The sequence below is a fragment of the Ambystoma mexicanum genome, chromosome 3p, assembly GCF_040938575.1.
Source record: "Ambystoma mexicanum isolate Mex_15411 chromosome 3p, UKY_AmexF1_1, whole genome shotgun sequence".
Classification (NCBI taxonomy): domain Eukaryota; kingdom Metazoa; phylum Chordata; class Amphibia; order Caudata; family Ambystomatidae; genus Ambystoma; species Ambystoma mexicanum.
Window position 1 is genome coordinate 1,231,616,791 of NC_090925.1, and position 20,693 is coordinate 1,231,637,483.

At 45.0% G+C, this 20,693-nt stretch overlaps 1 protein-coding gene across 3 annotated transcripts in view; it reads right to left on the reverse strand.

The window, feature by feature from the left end:
* LUC7L2 (LUC7 like 2, pre-mRNA splicing factor) overlaps nt 1-20,693 on the reverse strand; it is a 291,524-nt gene that overhangs the window by 218,776 nt on the left and 52,055 nt on the right. For 2 of the 3 annotated variants that reach the window (XM_069652700.1, XM_069652701.1), the window contains exon 2: nt 18,048-18,142. The exons of the other annotated variant lie outside the window; for it this stretch is intronic. In XM_069652700.1, the coding sequence (XP_069508801.1) occupies nt 18,048-18,142 (95 nt within the window). The remainder of the gene's footprint in view (nt 1-18,047; nt 18,143-20,693) is intronic. 3 annotated transcript variants of the gene reach the window in all.

Genomic DNA, 20,693 nt, shown 5'->3' on the forward strand with positions numbered 1-20,693 from the left:
CGGGGTCGTCGTTTACGTAGTCACTAGGTCGATTGAAAGGAAGGGCTTCAGCAAACCCCGGTTACACCGCAGTCTCTCCAGTCGCTGGAAATAGTCTCAGCCACGTTTCCTTCATCCTCCTCTTTGGTTTTGGTGCCAATGGTCGACTACCTCTTCAGTTTCCAGGATTAGACTTTTATGCAGGAACCCAGCCAATCAAACAGCCATGCAACATTCAAACATGGGTGTTGGCAGTCCTTTCAGGACAGCCAGCCGCCCAGTTTGAACTTGACTCTCACAGGTAGGCTGAAAGACAAAGAGCTGCAGAGTTTTGGACTACTCCCTCGCTTCCTGCCTGACAGATGCTCTGAGCCTGGGTGGGGAATTCACAGGATTCCTGCCGAAGATAAAAATCACACAAAGAATTAAAGGAATTTCCCGGCCTGGAGGTCAGGGGAATGAACAAGAAACGCTAAAATGGCAAAAATAAATAAACATTTTTTTAAAAAGGAATACTGGGCCATTTTGGTAAAATGGGTGCCTTTAGAGTGGCTGTGGAAATAGCCTGTGGTAAAGGTGCATCGAATCGGTAAAAAAGTTCACTGCCACCAGCCACGTAGGGTAAGTTTTCCTGGTAACAAAGGTTACCCTAAGAATGGGGATACATGTTCTCTCCCCAGCACTCCCCATAGGGTGGGGGGTGCTGGTCTCACCTAAAAAAAAAAAAAAAAAAAAAAAAAAAAAGGAAAAAAGGGATCCAAAGATCCCCTATACCCTTGGGAACTGTAGTTCTCACCAAGTTAGCTAGAGAAAGATAATTAAAAGGGGAGCACCTAGGGCAACCCAGCAACAATAGGCACTAATTGCCGAAAAGCTGTCGGAGGCTAACTTTTAAAAGACACTATTAAGAGTCTTAAAAACGACACTCATAAGAAGAGTAAACAATTGAATATAAGAAAAAATTATCCACCAGTAAAAGCAAAACGTTCTGCGGTTGACACAGGTCAGGAAGGTTTATCATTGCTAACAGACAGCCACCTACCACATATCTGCCCACTGTTTGGAAATATGTTCTCTGTGCTGCTTTCCTCCCATAGACTTCTTTGGGACACCCTTTCTTTTTGCTTTGTATAGACACTTGTGCTGACTTTTTGGAAGGGAGTAAAACCGTCAGCTTTTCTTCCCTTGTCTTTTTGCTAATTTTTCTAGGGAAACTGATTGTCCACAAGACTATCATTACGGAGAGACTCCCTTAGTGAATTTCGTGTAGTGTTACAACTGAACACATCACATAAAAAAGTTTGTTCGGATACTTTGCATCTTTAGAATTATTTCAAAAATTACATTGTGGTTTCTTTTACAATGGGCTCAGGATGAGATTCTGGCTGCAGATATGTTTGTACTGTGTTCTATACTTCTTACTAGCGCACTTCAGAATTTACTACAGAGGGCTAGCATAGGCGGCTGGCACCCTAATAGTGCCTTGCCACAAGGTTTTTGATCATCATTTGACCATATTGTTCTTTGGCCTTCTTGGGTCAAGATATTCCATATAAGGAATGCAAAAGAGTTGTTGTCTGATGTGGATGCCGAGACGATTTGGTCCCAATACACATTCAGATGGTTGAATGTCTAGATGGGCAGATGTGGTAGCCATCCATAATTGGATAGCCGCTGCCTGTTTGAATGATGCAAATCCCTCCACCTGGTGGACCTGGGCGAGCTTCAAGTCTAGATCTCAATGAAAGGAGGACTTGAGCAGCCGTTCTTCACCTCAGTGTTGGAGCCAAGTCCTCTACGAAGAACAGCCAGTTGAAGATCAGACGACAACCCCTGCAGCTGACAAGCACCATCTCCAGTGAAGTACTGCCCCTCTGATCTCATGACGACTGTGGTTGGTGCTTCTCCGATCTCTGGATCAGTGGAACAACCAGTCTCAACCCCTGCTTGTAGATTTGTGCCTTCTGACCCTTGTGGAGTGTCCCTAGACCAACCAGTGGACTGACCAGGTCTCTCCTGGTCTACCTCTCTGCAACTGTCCCCATTCTGAGTGCATCCTTGAAGGATCTTCAACTGTTACAATCCTGCCCCTGCTTTCTCCCCCCCTTTTGTGCATCCACAGAAGCCATTTAGGACTTTCTCCTTTGTTCACACTGGAAGATATACCTGTCCCCACATGACTGACGACTCCTGTTCTAACCGGTCTTCTTCGCATCCTAGAGGTGTATTGAGCTCACCTGCACCAGTCGTCATCTTTTCTTTGTTTGGGTGTGCAGCTGGAAGGTGTTGGAACAGTTTCCTTAGCAACACACCGATCAACAAAATAAATCCTGCATCCGAAAGGGTGCTCTGCACTCGCAAACCTTTGCCCTTGCTCAACCTGACCAAACACAGAAGACTGTCTCCAACCGATTCCAGAAAACACAGCAGTGGTCGCAGGAAAAATAGAGTCAAGGAACATACCAGTTCTTTTCCTCTCCAGCTGTTCCCTCAAAGGGTTGCATGGGCGTAGAGGCCTGTCCCTAAACTACTCTCTCCTGACTTTGGTCAGTGGCGGCCTGGTCAAGGATCCATTACTAGACCTACCCTAGTACCTGGTCTTGAGTTAGCCAACCTGCGCTTTTCTTCCTTTTTGACCATTTCATCATAGTCACTGGCATCATCCAAATCTTTCAACAATCCAACCGTAAAGTAGAAATTTAGAACCATAGACTTTAGGACACAAGTCCGTAAGCAATCGTAGGGTTGGACTCCGTGTGAGGGGAGCTATATGGTTTCTTTCTTCTAAGGGTGAATATATATATTTGTTTTGTAGTGTGCGACAATATTTGGCTAGTGCTTTTACTTGCTTATGGTTTATTTTAAAAGGCCCAATATATTTTTGTACTTACCTGTCTAACCGAAATTCTTGGTGTTCTGTGTGGACTCATTGTAGCCCTAGACTACACACAGCCTTGCTGAGTTTGCGTAGTCCTCAGTGTTCTCCCCATTCATATAATCCATCCCCTAGTTGGATTTTGGAAATCCATTTCCACACCAAGCAACAGGCAACCCCTGGGAGAAATATGGATTGGGACAAAACGTTCTCAATCCCCGTGTCAACCATTTACAGTCACACAAAACACTGACCAGAAGCGTCAAACAGAGGCGGCAACCTATTGCTTTTCAGATGTTGTGAACCGCAAATTCAATGTCCCTCACCATTGACTCTGTTGAAGTGTATGATGATGCAATGACCTAAGAGACTGCCTCAGACCTCCTGAGAGCAACGGGTATAATTGTGCACCTGGGTGCTTATACCCACTTCATAACTGTCTAGGGGCAGGAGGGAACAGAGAGCCAAGGCCCCTACGAAAGCCAAGCTAAAACCTAAAACCAAGACCAGAGCCCAGGTGGGACAGTAAAGGCCAACAAGGCATTCAAATTATGACTTTAGGCAACCATCGATAAAACGGGCCCATTGCAAAAATACTTCAAGCTGCAGGTATCACCAATAAGTTGATCGGTGGGTCAGTTACAGGCTTCGCAGACCAAGTAGGTTGAGCATGCGTGAATGGTTGATGACATAAAAGGGAACTTGCAGGACTGAGGGCAGTCTCAATCCTTGCCAGATGAATTCACCTATAGGCGTTTTAAAAGGATACCAGAGCAGCATACAAGGAAGCTCAGGGCCAGGGTGAGAAAAGCCTTATTCCCTGCAGAGGCCCAGACATATGTCTTGACACATATCAGATAGTCTCAAGGGCTTCCAAGATTGATCTATCAACCGAATGTGTGCAGAAAACGGTCTCAATGCTCCAGGTCCACCAGGCAATGAGAAGAGTTATCGATCACATGCTCCTAAAGTTCCCTCAGATGCCGCTAATGGAAGACATAATTCTAGACCCAATGAGTGGCATGGTTCTAGCGCTCAGGGGATAAAGTCGGTACGGAGCACCAGCACCAAACAACCGAAGGACAAGGAAAGAGGGCCAATGTTAGCGGAAGGGCCAGATGTTTCTTTTCTTACTTAATCACCTCACCATGGTTCTTTCACTAGGTTGGGTGGTGGATACAGAGAGGGGGGGGGGGGGGGGGTGACGGTGGCTTTAGGGATTATCTAAATCAAACTTGTTCCATTTTTTCAGAGGAGTCCAGACTATACGGAATGTCCTTTAAGCACTAGAGTTGCTGTTCTGCTGTGTGCCCACGACACTGCAAGGTCAGAGCACTGAGATTATCAACAACCCGCCCAGGAGAGGTAGCGAGGGAAGGCCGCCACAGCATCTTGAAAGATGAGATGGGCCTACTGAGCAGTCAAGAGGGGCCGTTATCAACCTTTGTAACCACATCGAGAGGATGTCAGACGGAGAAACCAAACGCCCTCAAACACAATCCATAAAACACACCATCGACAGCTGTTAATAAAAGGTGGCAAAGAGCAGAGATTCATTCGAAAAGACACCTCAAATAATATGATGCCACGGGAACAGCAGGTGACCAACGCAACAACGTTTGTGAGCCATAGTCCAGCCACGAGGTCCATAAACAAGAAGGTTCATCAAGATGTAAAAAAAGCCAAGCATGGAGGCTTGCAATCCACTCTGGGATTGAAGGGAACAAAACCTTTACTTCAAGAGCTGCACGCAGGGGAAATAAACGTATACAAATGTGCATGGATAGTCGCAATCCAGGAGACGCTGGGTTTCTCGGATGACTCTAGAACTTTGCACTGGTGCGAATACCATCAGACTATGCTTTGTGGGGGCTGCAATGTTGGCCTTGTTTTAGCCACCCCCACTTTCATGCAGGTCTACTTCAATGTAGAAATGAGCTGTCAAGGAAAGGGACTGAGCTATTCTTGGATGTGAAAGCAAGGCAGTGTCATATTCACAACACTTGGTTCAATTATATTACCCCAATTCCGGCCATAAGTCAAGACGAGTCCCGGGTTATCAGGGTGGCAAGGCCAGCAGACCGTAAATACTCATTTGGTCCCCAGCAGATCTTGATTAACCACCCTCTTATCTGAAAACTCCCTGGTAGAGCTGAATGGCAGGCCTTTAAGCGACACCCCCCCAGGCACACTTAAAAGAGGTCTTTATTCCTCGATCATCGATTATATGATTGATAGTAGACTGTTACCTTTTTAGTATGGTAGCAGACTTTTGGGTGGAAGAACAGGAAAGGGGAGGGAGAAAGTGATCATGTCTTTGCTTTCCCGGTTATGAAGCATAATTAGACTATGGGCAACCCTACCACATACAGCATTCCCAGATACAAGGTTCTTTCACCGGGTCTTCACCCGAGGGGCTCCACCCTTTTACCGGCACCATGGCCGAGGGGCTCCGCCCTAATACCGGCAATACATCAGAGGGGGCACCTAATGCAGCTCTATTCCCCCCCCCCCCCCAACCCCCTGGTCAAGGGTGTCGCACCTAATGGGCCTTGGCCTGAAGAGCAGGGTAGGCCTTGTGATCCACACCCAAGAGTCTTGGAGGAGGCCGGGCCGAGCAACACATCGCAGGCACGTGGCAAGCAGCTCCACAAAATGGCCGCTGCGCCAGAAGGAGGCACCCGTTCGACGCCATTCCAGGAATTCGGCGAAGAACGAGTGTCAAGGTGGACTGGCCTCAATCAGGTACATGGCCTACAGTCTACCCCTCATTTGCGCAGGGCAGCTTTCCTTTGGATCCATTTGGACAGGGTACACAGCAGCTCCAGCAACTCCCTGCTACCCAGTCAGCACCCCCTGCCACCTCTTTGGCCGGTGAAGGAGCTTCGAGAAGTTACTCGGCCTCATGAAGTCACCTCAGATGGGGGTTATCATCAAAGATGCCCTCAGGGAAGTCCTTCCCACAATGCTAGCGCCACCACAGATGCCTCCGCCAAAACCCTGGGGCCTCACTCCACAACCTCATGCTCCTTACTGAGGCACCAGATGCATATCTTGTCTATCTATTATCGACATCTTCGAGTCAGTCTGCACACCTCTTAAACCCCATTTTCAGAGTAGACATACAAGAAATAGTAACTACGCAGTAGAAATTCGAAGTAAGAATCGCTGAGGCAGGTAGAACCGGTCGAAGCGTGCTGTACATGCGGAAAAACAGAACTGTGCAACGGGCGCAGGGCGTGCCATTTATACCATTGTCAACGCCACGTCTGAGCGCGGGAATGGATGCCCATCCAGCGCCCTCTGCTGCCGAAAAAGTTTCCGAACTGCAAGCAGGATATCAGTATATGCAAGATGATGAATCTGTGGGAGGACACAATCCATTAGAAACCATTATTAGGGTATTTATTGAGTTCAGACCTAGCTTTTGGGAAGCAACAAAGCTCATTTGCTTTCTTTGGGCAGTGTGAACGCTACCTTTTTGTCCAAAGTTCAAATTAGAAGTCATAGGAGGAAGAGCATGGTGAGGGAAGCAGAGGCACAAAGGAATGGGGAGCCAACATCTGGCGAAGGGGGGTGGGGAAGGGATGGGGGGGGGGGGGGACTACAAGCCACTACGAGAGGAAATGGTGAGAAGATCATCCAGTCCCAAGTTAAGGTCATGTGGTTTGTAAAGGTGGGGCCGGATAAGGTGGTCACGGACAATGTTTAGCATTAGAGCGGTCTTCATGAGGTATTATAAAGACTAGCACAACGTGGGTCCGGTCCTATCAGTGGCAGAGTTGAAGCGTCTTTTCCATCCCAATGTTGATCTTGCACAGATAGGAATGGATGGAGCATTATGCACAGAAAACACAGCAATAGATTAATACTGCAATTAAACGAACAAGGACTTGGAAAACAGGTGCAGATGGTTTTTTGGTTGAATTATACAGGTGCTTCACAGTCCCAATTTCTACCCAGATTTTGGAACAAATATATAGGTAAAAGGAGTACCCAAAGTCGATGCAACGGATTTTCTTAATTACCTCGTTCTCTAAACCTGGCCAGCATAGAATAGTTAGCACAAAATACTGTCCCATCTCTTGATTGCAGACATTTAAATCATGCTGAGTAGGTTTGCACTGCATCTCAATCACTGGAGGCCTGAGATTTCTTTTGTTTTTCTCCCTCTCTCCTCCCTCACACTCACTGCCTAGCGTCATAGGAGTAAAGCATGGCTTAAATAGTAGAAGAATGATTCTAGGTATTATACAGAGGTATGGTGGATGGCAGTAAGCAGCATCAGCATAGTTTGTTGATGCAGAAAAGGCCTTCGACTGACTAGGGAGCCATGCCTGTGAAAGGAGATTCCTCTGCCACCCCCTAACCCACTCAACATAACCAGTTAGGCAGGATCTCCTTTGTGGAACCAGGAGCTAGCACAGACTATGAAGCAAATCTAACTTTGCGCAAGATGCAAACTCTAACTTTGTGTCCATTTCATGTTATCCAGTATGCTCTAAATGCTTCTTAAGCGTATTCTTTGTCGTCCTTTAGATACCTCCCCAAACATACATAGTTAATATCACATAGCTAGGTTTGTATGGCACCACTTCTCCCAGGAGTCGAAAGTAGCTCGTGGTAGCTGTTGGTTTCAAGCTAACCAGGCACCACTTGGATATAACCAGGAGCGAAATCGCTCCCAGCAATTTCAAACCCTACTACTGTTTCCCAAAGAATGTAAAGTTAAATTGACTTTACTAGTCTTTTTAAATTCCTAGACCCAACACACACTATCTTACAATAGAGTGCTGGAGAGGGTTACCTAGTATCCCCTATGTCTAGAAACTCATGTAGCAGTCAAATTCTACCCTTTCCCATCGAAATGGCTGGTGGTAGTGGTTTTACAACTAACTACCATGATCTTTCCCGACCGCGAACACTGGTAGCGTTAAATCGCAGGAGCCATGTTTTTAAAGATGGCGTCTGAGCCTCCTTTGTTGGGTCCCAGTCTTCTTTTTTCACCATATCTTTTTGGAAAGGTCGTTCTAGAGTTTGTCTCTGCGCACCAAACTAGGTTTGGTCCCTTTGTTCCTACGCCTTTGGCGGGCTTCAGGACTGAAGACAGCCTCTGGCGCCTGAGTGTCTGGGGTGGGCAGGAAGTGAGGGAGGCGCCCGAAACTCCCTGTGCTTAGTCTCCTTGGAGACCCAAATGCACTCTGGTGGGATTGGCTGGCTGTCCGGCAAGGACAGCCACCCTGCTGGGTGAATGAATGGGGGGAAACTGTTTAAAAGGCGAGTCTCTTGGCTTGGAAGGCAGAGTCGACCACTGGAACAAAAGAACCGAAGGCGAGCTGGAAGAGGACGGCTGCTGCAACTCCTGGACCGTTGTTTGCCTGGTGAAGCCCTGCTGCAGGTCCAAATCGCCAAGTTCATTTCGACAGAGAAGCCCTTCAAGGGCGACTTCTTCCTTTGAGTTGGTAGGACCAATCAACTTGTAAGCCACCTGGATACCATTCTCAGAGCTGGTTGTATTTCCCCCAGAGTGCTGCAGGAAAGCGAATAGCCAGGGAGAAGGACACCAGTTTGTGTGCTTCAAGACAGCTACCGGAATCAAAGAATTGCCAGTTTGCCAGCTTTGTGACCAGTCCGTGTGCAGTGCAGGAGTGCCCCAACGGCCTCCCTCTTGTCCCCAAGACTGAGGCTCAGGAACAGCGAGATCAGCAGGAACTGCCAGGAACAGAAGTCTTCAGCTGCATCTTTTTCATCAATATAAGGTACTGTGAAAACCCGACCGAGAGAACTTGCCTCTCACTGCGAAAGTGCGTGAAACTTTGGCAACTTGCAGGCCTAATCAGCTTGCGCCCCGACATAACTCTTTCCTTAGAGAACTACTTCCGAGAACCGTGGCAAAGACTTTTCCGTTTATCAACCAACTGTTTTTACCTATACAAGACTCTAGCCCATTGACTTTGGCCTACCTATTGCTTTGGACCAACACCTCTGGTGAACTCAAACTATTTGCACTGTGATATTGGTTGCCTCCTTTTAGTGAATGTTTTCTAACTGACTGTAATAAATTAATACGTGTTTTACCAAGAAACCTTGAGTGTAAGTGTCCATTTGAATACTTGTAATTGTAGACATCTGTGTAACGTCATTACTAGCTCACATTCCCTCTTGAGCTAAGCCTGGCTGCTCAGCTCACTACCAAAAACTGTGTGGTACAGACTTCTACCAAAGGTTGGTTTTGCTTACACCTGTAGTCTCATAGTTGTGTGTAGTGATCCCAGAGGCTACTGCATGCAAACTTTGCTTAATAACTTCTGATATTGTCTATTACATTGTAAATACACAAGTTAAACAAACCAAATGTAACAGAAATGGAGCAAGAAACAACAGAAGGTGGGCACAAAAGTGTGAATAATATCAGTGTTGAGGAGAGGAAAAAAAAAAAAAAAAAAACAGACCAGCCCAGGAGACCAAAAAATCGTAGAACGGTAGATTTGTTAAGAAAAGAAGCAGTAATGGAGGAGAGGGGTTGTTGAAAAAAGGAGAATCCAACCCTTGACATTAATTCAGTTCGAGATGAAAGAAACCTGAGTTTATGTAGGCGGTCGATCCACAAAGAGCCACGAGAAAAGTACCTCAATAAGCAGGTAAAACCACGGGTAGTAAGATTACCCCTGAACTGCTGGATGAGAGTTGTGGTTTGGTCATCCCTGAAGCAGAGCGCCATGCTCTTGTGTCGTTAGGCTACGATATTTCCAAACCTGAACCTGTGTGTAGGCTGGAAGAAGGGACACTACCCTGCTTTGGACCACCGGAAAGAACTTGCGTCTTTGTCCCAAAACGGTAAGTGTATCATGGGCTAAACACTCCACTTACATGACATTGCACTTTTAAAGTGTGAATAGATCTGTTTTAGTCGATTATCTTACGGATCTCGCAACAGGCATTTTTCACCTCAAAGTCTGAATAAAGGAATAGTCTTAATCCTGTTGGGTGTGTGGATTTGCTACATTGCAGGGGTATATAATTTCTGGTCAAATATAGCTTGTTCCTTGCATAACAAATAACATGAATACATACATGTTACAGGAACAAAAGTAGAATTTAGATGGCACTGTACTTTATGTTGAAGTCCCATCAAGGGTTGTCTCAGCATTACACAGCGAAAAAGTGGTATGTGGTGGACTATGTCAGTTGCTAGTACTGGCTGCATGACTAGACGCATAATTTTGTATCGAGGTATGAAGATACATGGCAATGCTTCAATGGTCCAATTTGTAAGGGTCGCCCATTTCAGATGTTCGCTGTGGCAAGCCCAGCAAATGCTCCCATGAATACATAGATGGCCCGATGTCACAAGGTGGCTCACTAGATTACGCATAGCCTAAAGTTTATCACCTTTCAGTAGACCACAATTTAGATTTCCCATTTGTAAATGAACCCTCCTTAGGAGAGGATTGTGAAGCTCCTTTTCACACTTGTTCTCGCTCAATACTGCATGGATGAATAGAACGAAAGGTTGATTAGGAGATACTGTACTCCATTACAAAAGTCTTTGAAGTTATACTAAACCTTAAATTTGATCGGAACAACTCAGTAGAATGTATTCTACCAAAATGCACTATGGATACTCGAAGGACTTGTAGAAGCGAGTGCGGCTATCTTCCTCGAGACTCATCCAAAATCTTGATCACCTTAAAGCATGGCTGGAAGATGAAAGGATGGATCTCAAAAAGGTTTTCGTGACATTAATCTTGTTAGATCAAAAAAAATGCTACGCCGATATTTGCTCACATAACTTCAGCCATCTTTCAGTAACCCCTGCCCACATATAGGGTCATTATTTAAATCCAATATTTTCAAGATATAAATTGTATATGCAATTATACATCAAAAGCACCTTACAAGCCTCTTACTTCGACCCCTAGAAAAAATAACAGGCATCCCATTCCGCAAATACCGTTAATCAATTTCCCCACAACTCTTGAATGAACCTAAAAAGATGCATGTGAAGCCCTCCTCAACAAATCACAAACTGTACGGTTATCGTTTCAGATCATGCGCAACAATATTGCTCCCCATAACTGCCTATCCACAATTCAAAGCTGAAACGCCCTTTGTTCTGCCGACCTCTACAAGAAAAAGCTGGTACTCCAAGCCAAAAGAATTTTGAAGAATTCCAATGTGGAAGATTCAAGTCCATTCGTAAGAAATATAAAATGGCTATTTTTGATGGAAAAAAAGCTTCCTGCAGAACACGATAGACAAAGCAGACAATGCACCAAGGAAACCGTTTCAGATAATTCAATCCTTAACAAATCCCTTGGCTATTCTTTCAAGTGTACCCATCTCTCAAGATCACTGCCTGGCATTAAATGACCATTTAAAACATCCTAGAAATCCAAACAAACATCTAAATTCAGAAATCTATCGACGGTGGACCAACATCATGTTAATGCCATACCTGCACCAATGGATTATGCGTCTCTTTTTGACTTTACTCTCGTTTCCTTAGAAGAGATTTCCAAGTCATTGCGAAATCTCTGCACAAATTCACGCATTTAGGATACCCTCCTGATCATCTCACTAAGGACCTTAGCTGACGCTATTGAAGCCCCAGTTATGCAATATTGCTATCAAATCTCAGACGGTATAGTCCCAGCCCAATTGAAAACCATGTAATCTCCATTATTGTAAAAAATTAAAACAAATTCTCTGGACTCCCTCCGTTTTAAATAACTACCGACCAGTGGCAGGCCTGGTTATCCAAAGTTGTTGGAACAAGTGGTCACCTCACAATTTAAACTCATAACTAAATGAACTACTGGACTAGTTTCAATTGGGCTTTTGCCCTGACAATGGGACCGAAACTGCCCTCCTTTAGGCTTGTGGTGACTTTTTTTTAGAAGCAGCTCACCATGGAAAAGCATCTGCTTGCGATACTTGATCTTTCAACAGCATTTGACACAAAAGATCATGCAATTCTCTTATTCTGGTTACAAGATCACGTCAGTATCTTGACATAAGCCACAAACTGGTTCCGTTTATTCTTACAGAATAGCACACAGCAGGTTGGGTTCTTGCTCGTCTCCCATGAAGATTACATGAGGTGCTGCAGGGGCCACCTCATTCCCCTTTAAGATTTGTTAGACCACAGTTTTTATTTTTGAAAAATCTGGACTGGGCGATCACTCGTATGACAATTACACCCAAGCAGACATTGAAGCAAAGTGCCCTGAGATCACTTATAGCAAATTCATTAACTGCTAGGAGGAGGTTGAGTCGTGGATGTTGGAAAATGCCCTTCAACTCAGCTTGAGTAAAACTGAAGTCATTCTTCTTGGCCCAAAACAAACTGAAGACAACCATGAACATTCTTCCTCCGCCTACTCCGTTTCACGTTCCCATGGACTTTTCTAAGAAAGTAAAGAACCTAGGCTTCAATTGGCAAAAAGGTATGGATTTGAATGCAGAGATTAACCAACTATTCAAATCTTCCTTGTGAAGCTTTGATTCTTGCATAGTGTGCTTTCCTACATTAGGAAAGAATACCTTCCTGGACTGGTTGGCTCTCGTTCCAGGCTTCACTATTTCTAGTCACTATCTGGGTATTCCAGATTACCCTTTAAAAAGATTGGATTTTTTTTTTTTTTTTACAGATGGCTTGATTTTTCCAGTTGTCCCGTTTTGATTCAATCTTTTTTTTAGCATGTGTTGCATGCGCGGCCAATAAATTCCTCTGGGGTTTAACCTCTATCTTCATTTGAAAGTTAAATCAATACACACCACCCATACATTACATTCTGAAAATAAACTTTTACCGACTGTGCGCAAATCTAATTTCAAACATCGAATTGACCGTAGATTTGCTGTCACTGTACCATGCTTGATGAATACTACCTTTCTCCCATTAGATGCATAGATTGGATTCCTCTATTTCGGATAGCCTTGAAATCTTGTCTAGTCTGTCAATATTTCCTCCAGCTGCTATAAGTAATTTATGGTATAGTTCTGCATCTTGATTTGTTAGTCTTACTTCGCAAATCATAGTTTTATTGGCAGATGCCAGTTAGGTATCAATTGGTGCAGTCACACTGTAAGACTACACAAGACTTATCTGCTTGGGATTAGGTAACTCATCTTTTGGTATAGGTCTGTCCTACACAAGTTGGTTGGTTGGGTGGCTAAGCAGCCAGGCCTATCTCAAGTGGGGTAAATGTGAGCTGTAGAGCTGTACAATTGAAATCCGTAAATCCAAGTAGCCAAGTAACACTTGCACTCAAGGTTTCAGTTATAAATAGTTATTTAACGTCGGTTTTAAATAAGCATTCTTTAAAAGTCAGAAGTTTGTTAACAATACGAATACACTTTGAAATTACTTTTCAGAATCAATCAAGCCAGTGAATAATCTTTGGATATGCTCAGTTCATTTCTCCTACACCCGGAGGGGACATCAATCACATACGTGTGACTGCACCAATTTATATATCATACCAATACAGGTTGCAGAAAGGAAAGGTTATGATCTGATATGATACATGGCATTTATAACACGCCTATACACAAGTGATTCAAGGTGTGACGAGGCAAGGGAGGGGGGGGGGACAAAGGGAAGACATGCAACGATCTTACAAGGACAGGTGACATTGAGATGGCCAAAGTGTGGTGGCAAGTGCAAGGGAAAGTGCAGACATCAAGTGTCAAGTGCTGGTACGGGACTGTAGGGATACAGAAGCAGACCCTGAATGCAATGGTTTGCGGGGGACCAGGAAGGGGGTGGGTGGTGTAATCAGTGCAGGCGTGCAACTGGCAGGGAGTGGGCCTTGGCCCGAGATCAGAGGGTACCCAGGTGACCAGTGCAATTTCAATCTCAACCAGGAGTTCAGCAGGGGAGAGGAAGAGAGAAAGTAGCAAAGAGGAAGGTCTTGAGGTGCTTCTGGAACCGGAGATGGTTCTCCTCAATTTTCAGAGATGCAGGGAGGCTATTCCAGAGGGAAGCACCAGCTGAGGAAAGATCTACCACTAACTCATTGCTTGGAGAAGCTACTGACCCTGAGGGAGTTGGAGGAGCGAAGGGCTGGAGAAGGAAGATATTTACAAAGAGTGAGTTGAAGGAGGCCCCAGCCCCCAAAAAGCCTTGTGGACAATGCAGAGGGTTTTTAACTTCATCATCCACACAGCCACTGGGAGCCAGTGCAGAGATTTCAGTCCTGGAGAGATACGATCCCTGGGCTTGAGGCCCAGGACAGGTCTTACAGTCCTGTTCTGGATGGGTTGCAGAGGGCGGAGCGTAGAAGCAGGCAGATTTAGAAAGAGGCTGTTGCAGTAGTCCAACCTAGAGCGAACCAGAGCTCCGGAGACAGTCAGCGTCTGGGGGAAGAAGAGGAAAGGAAGAATACCTCAGAGGATGTGCAGTTGGTAGTGCGACTTAGAGACTGAGATGTAAGGAGAGAAGGAAAGTGTGGAGTCGAAGATGACCCCAAGGTTTTTAGCCTCACAGGTGGGAGCAGGAAGAGGGCCAAGAGAGGCCGGCCAGAGTGACAGTAAAGGAGAGAGCATGTGTGCCGATGAGGAGAATCTCAGTCTAACTGGCATTAAGGCAGAGATCATTGGCAGCACACCACTCCTGGATAGCAGACAGTCAGAAATGAGAAATGGAGAAGAGGTGGCAGAGGGGAGCCTGAAAATGAGCTGAGGTTCATCCGCATAGCACTAAAAATTGGGGCAGAGCAGCAATGCGCTGGGCAAGAAGTTCCAGGTATTGATTGAACAGCCAGGGAGAGATTAGACCCCTGGGGAACACCACAGATTGAGAGATACAGGAGAGGAAGGACCCAAGTTAGACCTGGGAGGGTTGTTCGGAGAGGAAACCGGTCAGCTAGAACTCATGTCTGGCAGAGAGACTCCCAGGACCACCCCCCTTGTTTTTTGCATATTTAAGTGACTTTGGGTCTCACCCTCCAAGTTACTAGGGCAATCCAGACGTGGACCCCTTGCTCACTATTCTTAGAGAGGCACAGTTCCACCCTACTGATGAGGCCCAACCAGACCGAAACATGTGTCTGGGGTTGCTGTTGGTACTCTTGTTCAGAGGAGACTTGCCTAGCATTTCGATGCTGGACTGCCCCTGAGGCAGGACAGACTGATATGATTGGGATATTTCTCCTCTGTGAAAGATAGCGAGCTAAAGAATTTGGGCAAGCTCTCGCAACCAGGACTCCTGTCTGGCAGAGAGCCTCCCAGGACACCCCCTTGTTGATTCCTGATCGGTGATACCCAGATTATCATGTTAAGGGAAGAAAAAGGTTAGAACATGTAGGGAGAATTCTCAGAGATGTGCTAATTCCTACCTAATCTACCTTAGAGACCCCCCAGCCACTTTGCTGGATTTTAGGACTTTTCATTTTTAACCCGGAGAGAGTGAGACTCTTTTCCCACTCATGTATTTTAATGTGATTTGAACTCCGTTTCTTTTTGGTTATGGAGTCTAACAAACTCCATAGGCATTATCTTTACATTGTAGCACACAGCACCTTCAGTGCAGTGACACAGGGAAGTATTTCAGATTTCCCAAAGGTTTAAATACCTTCTGTTGGATGAACTACTGTTTCCAAGAGTTGACTTTACTTACATTGTAACTTTTTAGACCCAGCACACACTATCTTACAATAGGGTGCTGGAAGGGGTACTTGGTATTCCCTTTGTCTAGTTTCTCATGTAACAATTTTATGTTACCCTTTCTACAATTAATGGCTGGTGGCAGCGGTTTACTTTACTACCATTGGGAGTTTTTACCGCAGGCTGCATTTGCAGCTCCAGTAAAGCACCCGTGGGTGCCTTTTTTGTCAAAATGGCCCCAGTCTTCTTTTTTCACCATTTCTTGCTGGAAAGGTCCTTCTTGAGATTTACTCTGCGCGCCAAACCGGGTTTGGTCCCTTCGTTAGTTTTTGCCTTTGGCGGGATTCACCTACCTGCAAGAAGTGCTTCTGCTCACTAGACTTTTGCCCAAATTGACTTTGGCCTGGCACCCTGAAGGACTCTTCTCTCCTCTCCTCTGATTGTTTTGACCTTCCTTCCATTGAAAGGGTTATCTTGCTCTGCATTGGAGGTTTCAAAAGTACTTACCTGTTTCAGAATATTTGTGTGGTATCTGTTTTTTTTCTAATAACCCTTTTGACATTGTCTCTAAATGCAACAGTGATATATTAATGTCCAGAGTGTCCTAGCTATTTAAGTCACCTGAGGGTGTAGGAAGTGCCTGAAGGGACAATGCGATCAAATCTATGTTGCTGCTTCTTTCTCAAAATTGTGTTAATTTCAAAGTGAATGGGCTTTAAAAAATGTTTTTTAAAGCTTTTCACCTCAGAGTGAAGAGATTTCTTTTTTCTATTCCATCAATAAGTTTTGTTAAAGGTTTGACATGAGAATGTTCTTGTGATGTGCGTGCTCCTAGAGCTGCTTAGATTAAACGAGTACATGTGGATTTTGTGCGGTAATTTATTTTAAGGCTGTGTTTTAGATCGATCAATTATTTTTTTAAAAACCTTTATACACGACCGCTTTCGCTTGAGAATCTTCCCAGAATCAATAGTACAATTTAAATGCAGCTGAAAAACGCTCTTCAAAAATGTACTGGGTTGTGTCATAGATGGCCCTAAGAAACTCACAAAATGGTTCAAAGTTTTTTGTTAACAGATTTAGAAGGTTGCCATGTGGTGGGTTTAAACTGCTAAGTAATAGAAGTAAAGGGGTCTTTCTAGCTCGTTCTTCACTTTCCGCTGAGCTCCCTCCACCCTAAACTAGAGTTCTGACACCCAAGGTTAGCTTGAACACTAGAGATAGTCAAACCCTTACTGTCTAGAGTAGCCCTTCTATCATGGGAGGGCCTAAAAGCCAAGGCCTCACCTGGCTGACTCTCTTCTGGCCTTTTTAAGGGGTGCCCTACTTCAATGTTCCTGTGATGATGGGCTTTACAAGTGAATAGTGCCTGTATCTCCTCAGATACAGTCTCACACTGTCACTCACGTTCACTCCTCTCCTTGATCTTATGTTTGCCTGCTCTCTATTCCCCTTTCCTTCTTCCCCTCCTATTCGCCCATCACCTCCTAATCCCCTCTGGTGCCCCCCCCCGTGGTCCCTCGGTCCTCTCTTCAGCTCGTATTCCCTCTCCCCATTCTTTTTTTACCTCCTCTGTACTTCATGCTCCTCTCACCTACTTCTAGCACCTTTCACATGCCTACTACTCCCTCCTTCTCCTTTCTATACCTTTTACTACTCCACTCACTCTACCTTCCCTGCTATTCACATACACACAATCACAGCTACACTCCTTCCACTAGGTAGCTTGCACAAATTATATCCGTGCTTTCTGTTTTTCCCCCCTTCAGCCCCTCCCATTGGCTATGTGCACCACCTGACTCTGGGGTCCAATCAGTGCCTGCCCCCCCCAGGCGTGGGGTGGGGGCGGGGGTTTGCTGTATTGCAGATGCACAAAACCCCTTTTAGCACTGCTTCCTTTTGCTCGGCAACAAATTCAACAAGCTCAGTGATGCGTCCACTGGAATTTGGGTCTGCACTCCGCTGGTTCCAGGTGGTGGCGAGTGCTGCCTGTTTCGCTTGGCCAGCGCCGAGTTGTTGCAGCTGCTAGGAAGTTAATGCACGTTTGCACGCATCAACAAATGAGCACACATGCTATCCTATTCCTCTCTGCCTCACTCACCAACACACTTTTCTTACAGACCCATGTGTGCACTTCAAGGCCATGCAAATGGCAGCGGTGCACAGTAGCAGTCATCATAGCATAAGGGTAGATAAACTCTATATAAAGAACATCCAACAGTGACCTAGTTACTACGAGCCCACTCACCCAGACGCTCCAAAAATCCCCAGCCCAGATCTTCATCGACAAACTTATAAACCTACTCGAATATCCCTGCACCCATCCACACAAACACAAAGACACACAGGTGGGAGGAGGAAAGTCCAGGCAACATCTTCTGATACTCCTGGTTTAGAGTAATACTAGAACATTGACATAATGGTCTCCTAAAAACAATATATTACCAACTTTAAACAGTTAAAACACGTTATAAAGCAGAAACTATCGATATTCAGAAATAACATTTTAGCAAATTCTTTAACGAGACTCAATTTATGATCCCCCAGAACCAAACAATCAGTATGGAGCAGAAATACATACGGTTCCAGCAAGCACATCATGAGGGCAGCAGTTAAGCAGATGGCTTTTACACACTCGGTCGTCGCTGAATTTGATCCGTTGACGGGTCGAATCGCCTGCAACATAGAAAGGCATAAAGCTCAATAACAGACCACGTGCCAGCTAGACATTCGGTGAAGTTGGGTCGACCGGCCGGGATGACAGTGTGTTCAAAACTAAATATGTGGGTCATCAAAAATGCGCCATGACTGGAAATGTTCTTGGGCCGCTTAGATTGCGTTTATGCCTACAGGCTTTACTTAGAAATGGTCTTCTAATTTCTCGTTCAATATATTGGCAAGCTTTTATACAATACCTTTTAGAGGACTGGGCAGATATGGGCAGCAGGAGTTAGTCTGCCTGAAGAATAAATTACAAGATACCTTGCTATAAAAGATCCAAAATTCAAATCTTAATTACCCACTTGAATCAATGGAAGATGTACACCACTAACAAATGCCATCATGGCCCAGTCAGAGGCAAAGGAAATTCTATTTTATAAAGGGTGCATCTGGATCTTCTGCAAAACACAATGTCAATTGCTAATCCCATGTTTAGATGTGGTGCTGATTAGTTTTGCATCACCTTATAGTTTTAGTGAGAGCATAATCAAACTGTCCATACTTGGTCCAACATATGCGATGGCATTGGATGGAGCAAACGGTGGACCCCTACCCATAGCAGAAACCTTCTACACTTAAACCACAGACCCTCAGAAAAGCAGCTACACACTGGTGCAACCACAGCCACACAGTAAAGTATTAGGAGGGGCCTATGGGAAGCCTTTTGACCCGAGGGGTCATTGCAGGTAGGCCGTTGATATGAAATGATGCGGACATACTTGTCAAAGAGGACACCTTGAGATTTGTTTGATAATTCTAAGTTTCCCCTCACCATACAGGTCCCTACAGGGCACCTCAACAAAGAAATTGTGTGCAAGCACCCAGCACACAGTGATGGCTTAGGCGTTTGGTGGCTTGAGGCTGTCTCCAAAGTGGTTGGATAGGACTGCATGCAGAGAACATAAAGTAATTAAGAAAGCTGTACAGGGAGTTTCAACTAAATTACGTCGGAGTTACGTTTTCTAATGATATTTCCTACATAGAGCACTTTAAATGTTATGCGAATTGCCAACAGTGGTGGGGTTCAGTCAGACCATGCACATATGCAGAGATCCACAACATTCAAGTCTGTCTGTGTGCAGTATCTCCACTAAGTTACTACTGTGTGTGAAGGTCTGACATTTGCTTGAGGTTGGAGGTGGTTTGTGGGCCCAGAAAGAGCAACACCCCATTGGTCACCTTCGAGCTATACTATCCTAGACCCACGTTAGTAATGAACACACATTCATCTCCAGCTCTAAGATAAAAACATTAAAAAAATAAGTGTTACAAATATGTAAATACACACTGCGAGTTCACCTTTTCTTCTGATACGTGGCTATCAGGCGCACAGATTTCTCTCGCTGTTCGGGGGGGGTTTAAAGTGGGCATAAAAGAATTGGTATTTATAAGCACAACAAACCTGCAAGAAGGAACTTACAAACCGGTTCATTTGCCTTTCTTCAGCAGTTTAAATACATGCCCCCAAACATGCCCACCAACCCCCTCACCCACGGCTTCTTACGTTCCTGGATCAGGATTTTTTGATGACGTCTTCCAGGTAGGAACTCCGGCAGTCTCGACCCCTGCTCCACAAATACTCACGAGAGCTTTTCGACTGAAAGTTTAAACTGTGGTCTACACGGCTAGAAAAAAACGTTATTCTGTGAAAAAACGAGGCTTGGTTCTATTTGTGCACAAACCCAAAACTACTAACTCCTACACAGCTTCCCAATTAATACCCACACCCTCCCTAATACAACATGCTCACCGTAAAGTCACTTCACTCTGCAAGCAACAGTCACAATATTGGGGAACGCCTCACTGTAAAGCAGATAGGATTCAGGGGGTGCCAATGAGCAGAGGACTAGACCTAGACAGATGGGCAATGGGCATCACAAAAGGTCCATGTACTTAGAAAGATGGATGTTATTCTTTAGATGGCCATTTTCTCCAAGAGGCAGTTGGTACTTTCACACAGCCATCTTTTTAGTAACAGCACCACAACATTCTATTGCTTAACTGAGCAAAATCCCAACCACTGGGAGTGTCCTTTGTTGAAGTCAGGGTTGACCTCTTACAATGCACTCAGTGATCCAACATTGGTTGCGCCGCTAGTGATCCATCACTGGTTTCACCAAACAGTGAAGACTTTAGCAGCCCAGAGATTGTCCGCAAAGTAATCCAACTCGATTAAAACCATACTTGTGTCTTTAAAGATCCAATGCTGGTTACGGCCAATTCCAATTGAACCAGGGCGACAACCCTGGATTCTCATCAGGGCTATGCTTCCATAATAAACAGATTGCGCCCAATGGCTTTTCATTTACGAAACCAACAGTGGTTAGTCGTACTCGCTATGCTTTCAGTGAGGCAACACTCACGCTATGCTTTTATACCGACTGCTGGTTTTATCCAATATTATTCATTCCACAGCTGAAGGAAGGTCTTCAGGAGGGAAACAGTGGGTGAAACCAATGGCAATGCCTTTGGAGTGACCCAGCTAAAGTTTTAACAAATAGCTCTG